Source organism: Labrus mixtus, chromosome 3, assembly GCF_963584025.1.
Source record: "Labrus mixtus chromosome 3, fLabMix1.1, whole genome shotgun sequence".
NCBI classification, from domain to species: Eukaryota; Metazoa; Chordata; class Actinopteri; order Labriformes; family Labridae; genus Labrus; species Labrus mixtus.
The window spans coordinates 5,627,328-5,639,965 of NC_083614.1; the positions used below are offsets into that span (position 1 = coordinate 5,627,328).

General features: G+C 41.5%; 3 protein-coding genes across 15 annotated transcripts in view; 1 reads left to right on the forward strand and 2 right to left on the reverse strand.

Annotated features, from left to right (window-relative positions):
- fryl (furry homolog, like) overlaps positions 1-3,934 on the forward strand; it is an 86,829-nt gene extending 82,895 nt beyond the window's left edge. For all 13 annotated transcript variants that reach the window (XM_061029227.1, XM_061029183.1, XM_061029154.1 and 10 more), the window contains 2 exons: positions 1,187-1,380; positions 2,050-3,934. In XM_061029227.1, coding sequence (XP_060885210.1) covers positions 1,187-1,380; positions 2,050-2,290 — 435 coding nt within the window. In that variant the 3' untranslated portion in view covers positions 2,291-3,934. The remainder of the gene's footprint in view (positions 1-1,186; positions 1,381-2,049) is intronic.
- A 980-nt stretch (positions 3,935-4,914) lies between these two features.
- On the reverse strand, positions 4,915-7,557 carry zar1 (zygote arrest 1). Its single transcript, XM_061029249.1, has 4 exons — positions 6,818-7,557; positions 5,741-5,833; positions 5,377-5,451; positions 4,915-5,284 (listed from the first exon to the last, which is right to left on the reverse strand). The coding sequence occupies exons 1-4, from the start codon at positions 7,520-7,522 to the stop codon at positions 5,141-5,143; spliced, it is 1,017 nt and encodes a 338-aa protein (XP_060885232.1). The 5' UTR covers positions 7,523-7,557; the 3' UTR covers positions 4,915-5,140.
- Positions 7,558-8,953: 1,396 nt separating this feature from the next.
- Positions 8,954-11,663, reverse strand: slc10a4 (solute carrier family 10 member 4). The gene is made up of 3 exons (XM_061029261.1): positions 10,899-11,663; positions 10,400-10,610; positions 8,954-9,595 (listed from the first exon to the last, which is right to left on the reverse strand). Exons 1-3 carry the CDS (start codon positions 11,426-11,428, stop codon positions 9,071-9,073), a joined length of 1,266 nt encoding a protein of 421 aa, XP_060885244.1. The 5' UTR covers positions 11,429-11,663; the 3' UTR covers positions 8,954-9,070.
- Between the last annotated feature and the right edge of the window lie 975 nt (positions 11,664-12,638).

Here is a 12,638-nt window from a genome sequence, read left to right on the forward strand (position 1 = left end):
AATGTGAGATATCTGGATATGTTCGGTTTATGTGAGTTATCAGGATATGTTCAGTTTAATGTGAGATATCTGGATATGTTCAGTTTAATGTGAGATATCTGGATATGTTCAGTTTAATGTGAGTTATCTGGATATGTTCGGTTTAATGTGAGTTATCAGGATATGTTCAGTTTAATGTGAGTTATCAGGATATGTTCAGTTTAATGTGAGTTATCTGGATATGTTCAGTTTAATGTGAGTTATCAGGATATGTTCAGTTTAATGTGAGATATCTGGATATGTTCGGTTTAATGTGAGTTATCTAATTAATAATCTAGTTAAATAATTGATTTCTTTAGTAAGTAGCTGTGTATTAAGCCTGATTATGTGTGAAGGCAGGTCATTGTAGCGGAAATAAACCATGACAATGTTACTGCTTAAGTCTGTCCTGCGTCACTCTGTCAGGACTTCTTTCCACCATTTTGTTCCCATCCAGCTGTACTTTGTTCCTTACAGGTGACTTGCAGTTTATGTTCATCACGTCTAACATCCTATGTCTGACACATCCATGGAGATGAACATGAACACACAGTTTACTTATCAGAATCTGAGAGACTTTATTGATCTACATTGTTGTTTCTCACCGCTCGCCTTTCGGCTTCACATGCAGGCTTATCATCGGTAACATCAGGAGCTGGCTTCAGCAGGGATATAAGCTCTGCTGTTTTCTCAGTTGTCTCACCCTTAGTAATATTGAGACGGTGTGGCAGCCTCTATCTCTCCCATCTCCTCTGTCAGAGAATCAAGAACAGACAAATTACATTATGCTGTAAGAGCACTGTTTCCTCCAGATTGCAGTCTCATTGTCTTTTTTCCCAGCCCTTTAATTTAAAGGTTTAAAAGCTTCTCTCCACAATAAACAACGACACAGCACATGAATAAAGCACAGTTCTATTCTACAGACAGCCCATTACTTCATTTTTTAACTACAAACATTTAAAGCAGTAGAGCTGAATGTGTTTTGTGGTCGATACATCTCTACTGCGTCCTGGCGAAGCTTTAATTAGATGAAAGTATTTAATGAAATTGAATAATTTCTCATATTGAGTGATGGGGTCAGCTGCTGCAGTTAATAATGTCTGTTCATATTGTACAAGTGTGCCATGATATTCAGTGTTACGATGTTTTTATGCCTCTTGTCTCCAAGGTGACCAACATGTCTGAAGAACTCACCATCCTAGAGAGCTGTCTGAAGGAGGCAGAAACAGGAAATGATGGTCAGGAGGATGTGTGTATGTCAGACGCAGCGCAGACCAACACAGAGACGGCGATTCAATCACTGATAGAAAGCCTGAGAGCCAGAGACTTCAGCTCTGCCCTCTCTCAGGTCAAAATCTTCAGGTAAGATTAAAAAAAATCCACATACATCTACCACTTCTTCAGTTCATAAAAAACTTTGACAAATGTTTGAATTAACTAAGCAGAAAACCCCAATCAAAAGCTATAGTAAAGCAAGGAGTTATTTTATGAAGAAATGGCATTTTAACAGTGTGTCTCGTTTTAATTTGTGATCACATGCATACCATTACAATTTGACACTGATTAGGATTTACATGCTTTGCATGAAAGGCCAAACCATTTTAATCGGGGGCTTTTTAATCATCTACTTTCAGACAAATCTTGTTGTCTTTGACTTCTCCTTTTAAAAAAAACGGACTGCTGTAATAATACCAATACAATTCTACTGGCCATTTCATTTTCAACATTACGAAACCTAATGCAGCTCCGAGAGTAAAACTGTTTTTGAAAGATAGACTTTAAACTTTTCCTTGATATCAAAAAGCTGTTATGACGTGTCTAATTCTGCTCAGATGTTGGTTAATGTTTAGAATGGTGCTCTAAGCTTGTCTCCAATGCAATAGCACAATGCATGCTGATTGATATGAACGATGACACTCGGTTTGCAGAATAAACAAAGCCAAAAAAAAAAAGTCAAACAAAATGAATATCACTCACATGTTCATTCCACTGCTGGAAATGTGTAGTCAGCTCACCCTCCTTTATCTGCAGGTCTTTGTGGCCCGACGACATCTTCGGCAACGAGACAGACGATGCAGTCCAGACCCTCCTGCACATCTACTTCCGTCACCAGACGCTGGGTCAGACGGGCTGCCTGGCAGTGGTTGGCCCCAGCAGGGACCTGTCTCAGGCCAGCACCCGCCTCATGGAGCTCAACCTGCAGATCCGAGAGGCTCTGAGCCAGGCTCAGGCCTGCCAGACCCACACCACCATGGTCAGCACGGGACTGTGAAGCTGTGGTACTGCAGGCTGCAGACCTGGACTAGACTGGACACAAATACCCCCCTTGCTCTACACAGACCTCACCTCAGCTGTAGAGAGAGGGTAGACAGTGAGGGGCATCAGAGGAGGACAAGAAAGACTCCACCTACAGTATAAAGGGCTAAAGGATGTGTGGGAATAACTGTGACTCTTAACATATATTATTACATGTATGAATGCTTAAAGCTAACATCTTTTCCCAGACGAAGCCAACCTGCAAAATTCAGTTGCAATAAGTCATGTGGTGGTGTGTTTGGAAAAGAAGACAGGGCGCCGTGGTTTTTTTTCCTTTTGTTTTTTATTTTTGTTTTTGCTGGATCTGACCTGATGGGGTCCATCGCATTGAGCAGTGGTCTCAACGGGTCCTGGGCTGGAAGCCTGCATCGGAGCTTGTAAGACCAGTCCAGAGGTGGTGTCGATTGTGTGAGGATGCACCTTCAAGATTCATAAGCAAACACAGGAAAAAAAAAAAGTTTTGAAAAGCATGCTTGAAAGAGAGAAGCACTGCAAGAATATTTTTTTGAGAAATGTATTTTTTATTAGAGCTAACATCCTAGGTTGTAAATGTTAGGATATTTAACATGTAACCCTGTGGGAAGCCTTCAGGGAGTGTAAAAAGAGAAATATATCTGTTTATTGATCTGCTTTGAGAGGAGAGTCCCTTGAACAGGTCTTCACGCAAATCTCACTCTTTAACCAAACAAGTAGCTGCCTTTAGACTGTGTGATATATATTGGATATTCTGGTATATACACTCACACACATGCATATAATTGCACATGAGTGCAGACTGGCTACAAATCATTATGGAAACATAACTTATTTTACTCTGTATATATTTTAGAAAATGTATAGTGTAAAACCAGTATTTTTCCCTTGTACTTTTGTGTAATGCACTGTTCATCCGGGTAGGATGTCTGTATAAAGCTAACAAGATGAGAGAAAGCCAAGACCAGGTCTGAGTCTTTAATGATCCGCTCCACCTTTTTCATTCAATCACACAAACTTCAAAATTTCCCAAAGGCTGCCTTGGTTGGTGCTGGTTGTGGTCTTGCAAAAAGCAGGGTCAGGGCTCATCTGGGACAAGCCACCAGTCTGCGCAAGTAATGTTGATGGCATGGGAGATCTGATGTAGCCGCCATCTCCTGTTGGACCACAACAACAACCCACCCAAGCCATATGCATTCCCTCTCTCCACTGTGATCTTTGTTTGTCTCTTCTGCATCAACTCTGCTTAAATGAAGGGGAGAATAAGGTTTGTGTTTGTCCATGTAGGTTGATCACATTGCAAAGCAGTTTTCCTGTTTCATTGAAGCTTTGCTCTGCTTTCAGAATGGCCCTACTTGCTGCTGTGACTGCAGGACATGAACCTTGATCTGAACGCTTTCTGGAAACTTGTCATGGCACATTGTAACAGTCACTGTACTCATTCCTCAGAGAGCTTTTTTTTTCCTGCTTGTCTGGTACATTTGAATGCTGTTCTTAATTATTTAATGAATATATTATTTACCTGGAAGATGTTTTAATGTAGAGGTGCATTATACATTTTTTTTTCTTGTTCACTCACATACCAGCCTTCTCTCTGGATAAATAAAAGCCTAATCATACAGAACAAGCTCTGTCTCTTGTTGCCATAATTTTAATCAACTGTAAACTCTTGAGATTTGGATTGTAGAGTAACACTAGCAGCATTAGCCCTTCTGATGCATACCACTCCTGATTTGGCAAAGCAGATACGTAAGGTTTTTGAATTGTAATTATACCCAAAATGTTATCCTGGGCCTTAATTAACAAATGAGTCTAACTGAATATGTAGAAAATGTGTTTAGATGCTTCAGCCAGGAGCTGTAAAGAGGGGTGCCATGTATTCTGTTCACAGTACATTTGCAATGTAGTGAGTGTGCTTCAATTGGGCCAGTTCACTTTTCACCAACTAGTGATTTCCCCTATATCTCATGGGGGGGTAAGCAACACCTACCCCAGGTGGGTGACACTCCCTCAGCTGTTTGTTGTGCCCTCTCGATATGTCGAATAGCCTGATAAGAGAAACCCAGCCACATCCACTTCCAGAGGGGAGCGTGGTCACACACCACTTTTTTTGCATTTAAAGCTATAGACGCAACACTGGCCTGTTCTGAGCAGCGCTGAAATAGAGTGGTTTATTGGCATAAAATACAGGCTTGGAGTAAATTGAAAAAGAAACTTCAATGACATGTCTTGGGGTACTCTGAGACTATTTAAAATACATTCAATGGTTCCTTTCACTTTAGTGTCAATTCACAGGTTATAAGAAAAACATGAAAAAATTATTTCATATTTGAGCTGTATTTTTTGTGGAGTACGCACTGCTTGATCCTTGGCTAAAATAAGCTTCTACTCCAAAACAAACAAAAAAAACCTCACATCTTTTATCTTGATCTTTTCCTGCAATTGAACTCATCCCCTGGACACAGTTGATAAAGGGCCACAGCAAGCTGTAATATATATGAGTTAAACTCTTATAGGTTGACTAACAACTCAATTAACTTGAACCACTTTTCTCCATCTCAGTGAGTGAAAGGAAAAACGCTGGACCATTGGGAGTGAATAAAGCACTTGAGAGTGCACAATAGCCATTTATTACATTGTTCGGTGTGTGGTGCTTACCAATAATTTCATCAACACAAAACAGGCATGAAATAAAGTTTTGAACATCGAATATCTATTTAGCATCCACAATGCCATTTTGGTCTATCTGTAAATATTGTGGCCCAGGGTTTGAGACGCCCTGTCCAGGACCTGGACTGATGTGCGACAGATTCGAGATGAGCCGAGACGTCTCCTAGATGATGTATTTGAAGCTGAATGTGCTATCACAAGAGAGACGTTTGCCTTTGCATCTGCCACACAAGTCCTGTCTGTGGGGCCGTTTTGGGTCAACGTGGCGTTGCGTTAGTGCACAGGAACAGCGCGCTTTGTTGCAAGTCTGAGATAGAAAAACAAAACAAGGACAAACATCTTTGAAGTAACCTTGACACAAGCAGCTATAAATGATGGAGAAAGTTAGAAGGTGCTTACGTGACATGTGATGTCCTCAACACGATATGGGTTGAATTCTTTTTGGCATTTTCTACAGTACTGTTTGAAGTAGACCTGCAACACACCAAGTTTCAATTAGTGCAAGGTATGAAATGGTCCAGTCAGATTACACATCTTTAAATTAGGAACCCATCTCAAAAGGCTAGAGATGAATATAAAAGTACAACGTAAAAACTAGTTTCTTTTAAACACTGTCCATTAAGAAGATGCTGCTGTTAAACTCTTACAGTCCCAGTTTCTACAGGATCTCTCTATTTCTGATTTACAGAAATTATTGGAAAATTACTTTAATATAGATTACTTAACCATAAAAACCAAAACATGAGTAAATGGAATGGCTCACCTTGTTAGTGCCCTGAACACACCACACGTAAGCACTCTCCCAACGCAGATTGCACTCTCCACAGTGATAATATCCATACTTCTGTTCCAGAAACTATAGTGGGAAAAGGGGAAGAAGACAGTGAGAGTCTTCTCTATCCTCACCAAATAGTACTTTGAACTGGAGCGCAAATAACCACAAATAATAATTAACAATATCCTGAGGAGATGTGGCCTCACTTCGTTATGCCGACTTCCAGGAATTCTTCAACCCAACCATGCCTAATTACTGGAGTATGGGGCATGTTTTCTAACACTTTCATTAACCAGCCCTCGTGTAATTCAAACGATAAACAACATCTTTATTTTATAACTTCAATTTCATTGACTTCCTTTTAGACATTATGGATACAGATGAGCCTATATTATTCAACGTTTTGGCAGTAATCATATGGTCAGCATTAATGCTAGCCCTGGATAACATATTGGGTTGGAACTAACAGTAAGGTTTATTTTAAACATAAAACACATTTTGGAAGCTTAACATACTCAGAATTGCCTTGTCGTCAAATTTAGTGAATTTGAATGAAATAACTAGTCACCAGACAATTATGGCATTGCAGAGCATTTCAAAATTAGCCTAGCCTTCCTGCTAGTTCTGTCTTTCAGTTTTGTTTACCTTGAATTAACTTTTAACAGTTTAAGACTCTTAGTGCTTTCTTTAACAGTTGTTTATCTTGTCTTGAGATGAAGTTCAGTAAGACTTTCTAAATATTTTTTTTTTCCAGGAGTTTAAGACCTGGTTACAGGTTTCTATATTCAGATTTATGACAGGGCAGCAGATAGCCTGGAGTAGGAAAAAGCGGGAATATCAAGAGAGTGACGTTTGGAGCCGAGCTGACACGTGACTCAACCATTTTCAGTTGTTGAATTAATAAAACATTTCTGTACTGGAACTGAAAATGAAATAAAAGTAGTAGGCCAACACAGGCGGTGTGTGTAAATCATAGACTTCAAAAGTCATATCAAAGATTTTAATTTAATATTTTTATGGTAAGTTTACAGCTGCCCATCAAGAACACTTGTAGGCCTAACTCACCTGAAAGCGGACGCGCGCATTGACCTTTGACCCCTCTGTAGTTGTAGTTGGCTGCAGGTGCTCCCTCTCCACTTGTTGTTTGGTCTTCTTGCTCTGGTCGGAGAGCTTTCCGGTCTTCCCTTCCTCATCTGCCCGGTTGTCTTCGCTCTTCTTCCCGGTTTGCTGAGGCGGCTCACCGGGCGGCTCCTCCACATCGCCACACGAAGCCTCTTTGTTGTTGTTGTTGTTGTTGTTGTTGTTGTTGTTGTTGTTTTCATCAACCAGGAACGAGGTGAAGCTTCTGAACGCGATGGGGGAATACACAGCCAGGGTTCGAGGGTACCGCACACCGGCCGCTGTCTTGGGGCTCCCGGGCGTCGCCGGCTCCTCCGGCCGCCTACTGCGCCGGAAGTCCCGCTTCATGGCGAGGAGGGTCCTCGGGCCGATGGAGCACTGCACCTGTGCGTCTCTCTTGGGGTTCACCTGCACCGCCACATCTTTAGTGTTGGCCTTCCGGAGCCTCGGGGTGAGTTTGGGGTTGATCTGTGATAGGATGGATTTGAGCTGTGCGCGCTGGTGGTTGTTAAAGGCGTCTGAAGAGTCCCCATAGTGGGAGAGGTAACTTTTATACTTCCACCCGGCCTCTTTTGTCCGGGGGTATCTGCTCATGTAAGGGTTGTAAGATGAATAGAAATAGCTGTCGACTGGCTCGTCATACGTTGCCATTTTGTTCAACCAACCATGCGCGGCAGGTGTAGCTATTTAAGTAGATTGGGCAATGCGAGTGCGCCATTACGCATGATTGTGGTCAGGTGTTCCTCTTTTCTCCCCCCCCCCCCAAAAAAAAAAAAATAACACACACGTGACAACTCTATACGTTCTAGCTAAGTTTTCCATATTTTATTCTCTTGATATATTTGTTTCTAATATACACATATTGTACAGTTTGTTCAGACTGTTAGTTCTGTCTACGGAGCACAGATGCTGGATTAGCGCAGCGATGAATAATGTGATATGTTTGTCTTTTGTCTCTCCCTTAAACACACGCACACACACACACACGCACACACATTTACTTCATTCACTCTTGGGGTAGGCTACTTTGAAAGGATTGCATTCATTTTCTGGACACAACCTCACGAAATAACCACTAACCCCAAACCAGTATTTTACCAGTTTTGGTCCCCAATGAGTACTCAATCAATCAGTGCGTGTCCCTGAAAGTGACACACACACACACACACACACACACACACACACACACACACACACACACACACACACACACACACACACACACACACACACAGTTTTACACACTGTCAGTCTGGTTCACAAATTAGCTGATGAAAGTAGCTCTAAAGGTAAAACAGCGATGTATTAAAACATTCTGATTCATTCTGATAAGAGATGTTCTGATACATTTTTGTTCACTCCTGATATACCCAACATATGATTTCTGATGAATGATATTAGTAAATCAATCTGTGAATAAATAATAGCCCTGTTTGTTTTTCTCTCTCTCCTGTGTCTGTCTTTTATTCTGTAATGCTTTAATAGTCTATTTACCAGGTATGTTTTGTTTTGGAGAAGACCGTACCTCTGCAGAAAGAACTTAATTTCGAATGAACACAGAAGTAATTAGTGGCCTAGAATTACGCAGAGCAACCAGGAACAAACTGGCTAACTTTAACAGCAGCTCAGTTCACCCTTCTTTAGAAGCTGTATCAACCAAAGCGTGGAAAAGTCCCCTTTTTAAACATGCTGTTACTCTATCTTAAGTTACTCTTTAGTGCTTCTTCACACTTTTAAAACAGTTGTTGCACGCTATAAATCATCCAGAGAATTGAACCATCCTTGGTGAAAGCATTTGCTGTGTCGTCTTCTGGTCTTGATTAGTGAAGAAGTCATTTCTGGTGATACAGGTCGTCATCTTTCCACAGCTAATAAATTACAGTATAGACTTGATGCATAAACTGGTGAAGTCTCAGATTCTCAATCCCAGAGGATTAGATTTTATGATTTAAATCCCACCTATCTGAGGCATTTATGGTACTGTTATCAGAACATCTCTTAATCTGATTTTTGAATGTCTTTGTCCAACCAAATGAATGAAGCTTATGACATAAGCACCTTTTTTAAGCAGTCAGGTTGCAGATGAAGAATCTGTGATTCCCTCTATAGTCCTGTGATTCAGTTTTACTATATGAATAGTGGATCCACATGTAGGTCTCCTTCTGCCCCTGTAGGGAACAGATTTGTATGATTTGTACATTAAACAGGGGTTGGATCAGGAGGACAGGGGTCCAACATGATGGTGTTCGGGTCACTCACTGTCACAGCACCGTAAGACGAGTCAAAGTCCTCATCCTCAAACCTCTGATATGTGATATCTGTGTCCTCGTTGTTCCTCATGGGGTCTGGTTTGTGCAGGACCTTCTTCCTGTACATCCTGTAGGCCAGAATGAAGATGCCTGCCTCGGCTGCTTGGAACAGAGCGTATAGCAGGGGGAACATGTACATCCCTCCCATCAGCTGAGGGGGGAAGGCCAGCTTCAGGATGGCGGTGCACAGCTGCACGTTCTGGCATCCGGTTTCCAGAGAGACGGCCCTGCGGCAGTTTGGTGGCAGGTCGAAGAGGACGGCCAGGCCATAGCCTGCTGCGTAGCCACAGAGAGGCATCAGGATGGCCACCACATAGACGGAGGGCGGGATGGTGGACAAGAGCTCAGGTCCCAGCATCGCTCCGGTGAGGATAAAGAGCATCACAAGAGTAATCAGCAGAGACCACAGAGACGCCTGGAAAAAAAACACAGAATCAAGGTATATCATAACTTGTTAAATAAGTTCTACTTTATCTGAACTTATATTATTAACTTATTGATATATACATTTTTGCCAAATGACAAGAAAAATTGTTTTTTTATATTGAGAAGAAAGGTCAGGCATGAGACAAGATGTTCATATATTGAAAGAAAAGGTCAGGCATTAGAAAAGATTGGGGGGAAATATTCTTCAAATGTTTTCATTTAATGAATAGTATCAAAATGTCCAGAAGCTCAACAGCAGTGAGGAACAAGATAAAGGTCATTATCAATATTAAAATTGGAACTTCAACTTTTCTCAAAATGCAAAAAATAAAAGAAATCTCTGCTCAGATTATTTTTTCTAAAGCCTTGACGTAACATTAACAGTTTCATTATAAATGTCTAAACTCTAACTTTAATATAGAAATGCAAAATATAAACGAAACCTTCCTTGTTTCTTGATTAAATGTCTGGCACTCACACTTTCTTTAACAGAGCACTGTAATCCACATCAGAACATCTTTCTTATTAACGTCTCTGTCTACTGTCACTGATGTGTCTCTCCCTCAAGTGACGCTTTTATCAGAAATGAAAGGGAGGAGCTCTTCCGGACACAGTGCCTCTGATGTCACTTTTACTGCGGTCAGCATTTGTGTCAGGCGAACAAAATTACGCAGTGCGCTTTTGCGCAAAGGTTCTCCTTTGTAGAATGTACTTGTGGTCAAAATGACACAAAGCTGAATACAACTGTTGCATGTATTGGAATGGTAACTTCGAGAAAGTCTTCTTAATTTACCTTTAAAACAATATCCGCCACACGCGAGTAGCGATACCTCAGCATCACCCCTAAACCAATAGGAATGAGAGTGCTGCAGAGGGTCAGGATGATGGCCCCGAAGGGCATGAGGTTAACCACAGGTGTGTTGATCCAGGCTCGGCTGTAGATCCACAGACACAGTGGCATCAGCACGAGTGCCAGCAGAGTGGAAGATATGGTCATGACGATGCTGAAAGTGGAGAGCAAAGACGTTAGAGCCGTATCAAGTGGATGTTGGACACATGGTGGGACTGTTTTGGTAAACTTTGACAAACGTATCGCTTTGACCTGACAAAATGATTTGTCATTAAGTCATCATTAAGTATTTTTGTCGTATGAAAAGTTGTCCAAATTCCCCTCCATTCCCGTGCGTAATGTGCTGAATATTACGCGCAAAACGCAAATCAACCTGTTAAACTTTTTACAGATTTGCTTAATCAATCACTAGTTTTCTTTTTTAGATGAGTAAAGTATATACCTTAGATTCATCTCTCCGTGCACCAACAGGGACATGATATTTGATAAGTTTCCTCCCGGGCAGCAACCACACAGGAGCACAGCCATCGCTGCCACATCATCCAGAGAGAAGGCTAAAGCCAACAGAAAGGCCACCAAAGGCATGATAACAAACTGACACACCAGAGCCAGTAGAACCCCGATTGGTCTGCGGATATGTTCACCAAGCTGGCTCACGTCCACCGTGCAGCCCAGTCCCAGCATAGTAAAGCAAAGCACGAGTCCCACAAACACATTGATTCCGTGACTGAGGGGGGAATCCCAAAAGGCGGGCACCAGGTGCGGGGATTCCGTCGGCGGAGCGGCCATAAACTCAGCTCCAGCGGCAGTCCTGAATGCGCTGCCTTCAAGAAAGAAGGCACCACTGCCCAATAATCCAGCCATGGCAGTGTCCTCAGGAGAATCCACAACCTGCTTCAAAGTGTCCAACAAAAGAAAGTCTTTTAAACCAACGTTTCGTGAGTCGCCGCCCAAAAGGCTAGAGTTCTTCATGTCGCAACAGGAGGACAGAGACTTGTGCGTAAAAAGAATCCTCTAGTGGCGCGCTGTCACCAATAAAAAGCTGCGGAGGGATTAGTGAACGGAGGATGTGGTGGTGCCATGGCACTGATAGTCTTAAAGAGACTCACCGAGTCAGACTGGTGCCACCGATTGGCTCCCTGATAGACGCACATCGCCGGAGGGAGTCTGCACACAGTCTGAAGCTTCAGTGAGAGCGGCTGGGCCAATCAATAACGCACAGGCTGCCCTTTTATGGCGCGCTCCGCTCCATATTGGGGAAAGGTCTCAAAAAGATCAATCAAATTATTACATATCGACAGATTTCCATTTGTGAAATTAAGCTAAGCTCCATTGATGTTTTGTTTCTGTCAAGTTTTCTGTAGAATTAGGAAACTCGTCAATTCAACTAAACGAAGCTGTAGTGGAGACGGCTGTTTATCGAGGTGCCAACATTAATGAAGATTGTGCTGGTCTTTATACTCGTGCAGCAAACTGGAAATCTGCCTGCGCGGTTCTTTTGTTCACGCTGCTGTTTCTTTTCTGAAATGTGTCCTTTGTGCATGAATCTATACTGTGCAGGTCTCATGTCTGGTTTCATTTCAATATGGGTTGTTATAATAGTTAAACAGTCAAAACATTATTAAGCACGACATCATCTCAAAGTCTCAGCTGCTGCTGTAGATACTAGAGGACTTTACAGAAGAAGCCACAAGTAAAGGATGAAAATGCTCCAACAATAAGGTGAAGCCTCATGTCTATATGTTACTGAATGTTACTCATGCTTTTTTATATTCTTACTAAAGCTGGTCAGGATGAATTCAATCTTTATATTAATCATGGGATCTTTCACGTTTTACTTAAACCTAGTATTTTATGATTACATGTTCAAATCTACAAAACATGTTCAGCATTAGTGGATGATTGAGTAACTAATAACTCTTTCCACAAGTGGAAGTGTACATAACTTGTATTATTCTATTATTGTATTATTTCTCCCTTTATTTAACTGATGTAAATATGTTTGATTTTTAACTTCTTGTTATTTTTGATAATTATATTCCTGTTTCTTGAGCTGTCCCCATGGGGGATCAATAAAGTTTATCTTTATCTTTATTGTATTTAAATGACATAAAAATGTTCTAACATATACAGGCTATAGGAACATGCAGTACAGTATGCATGTTCTTACTTAACCCTGTTG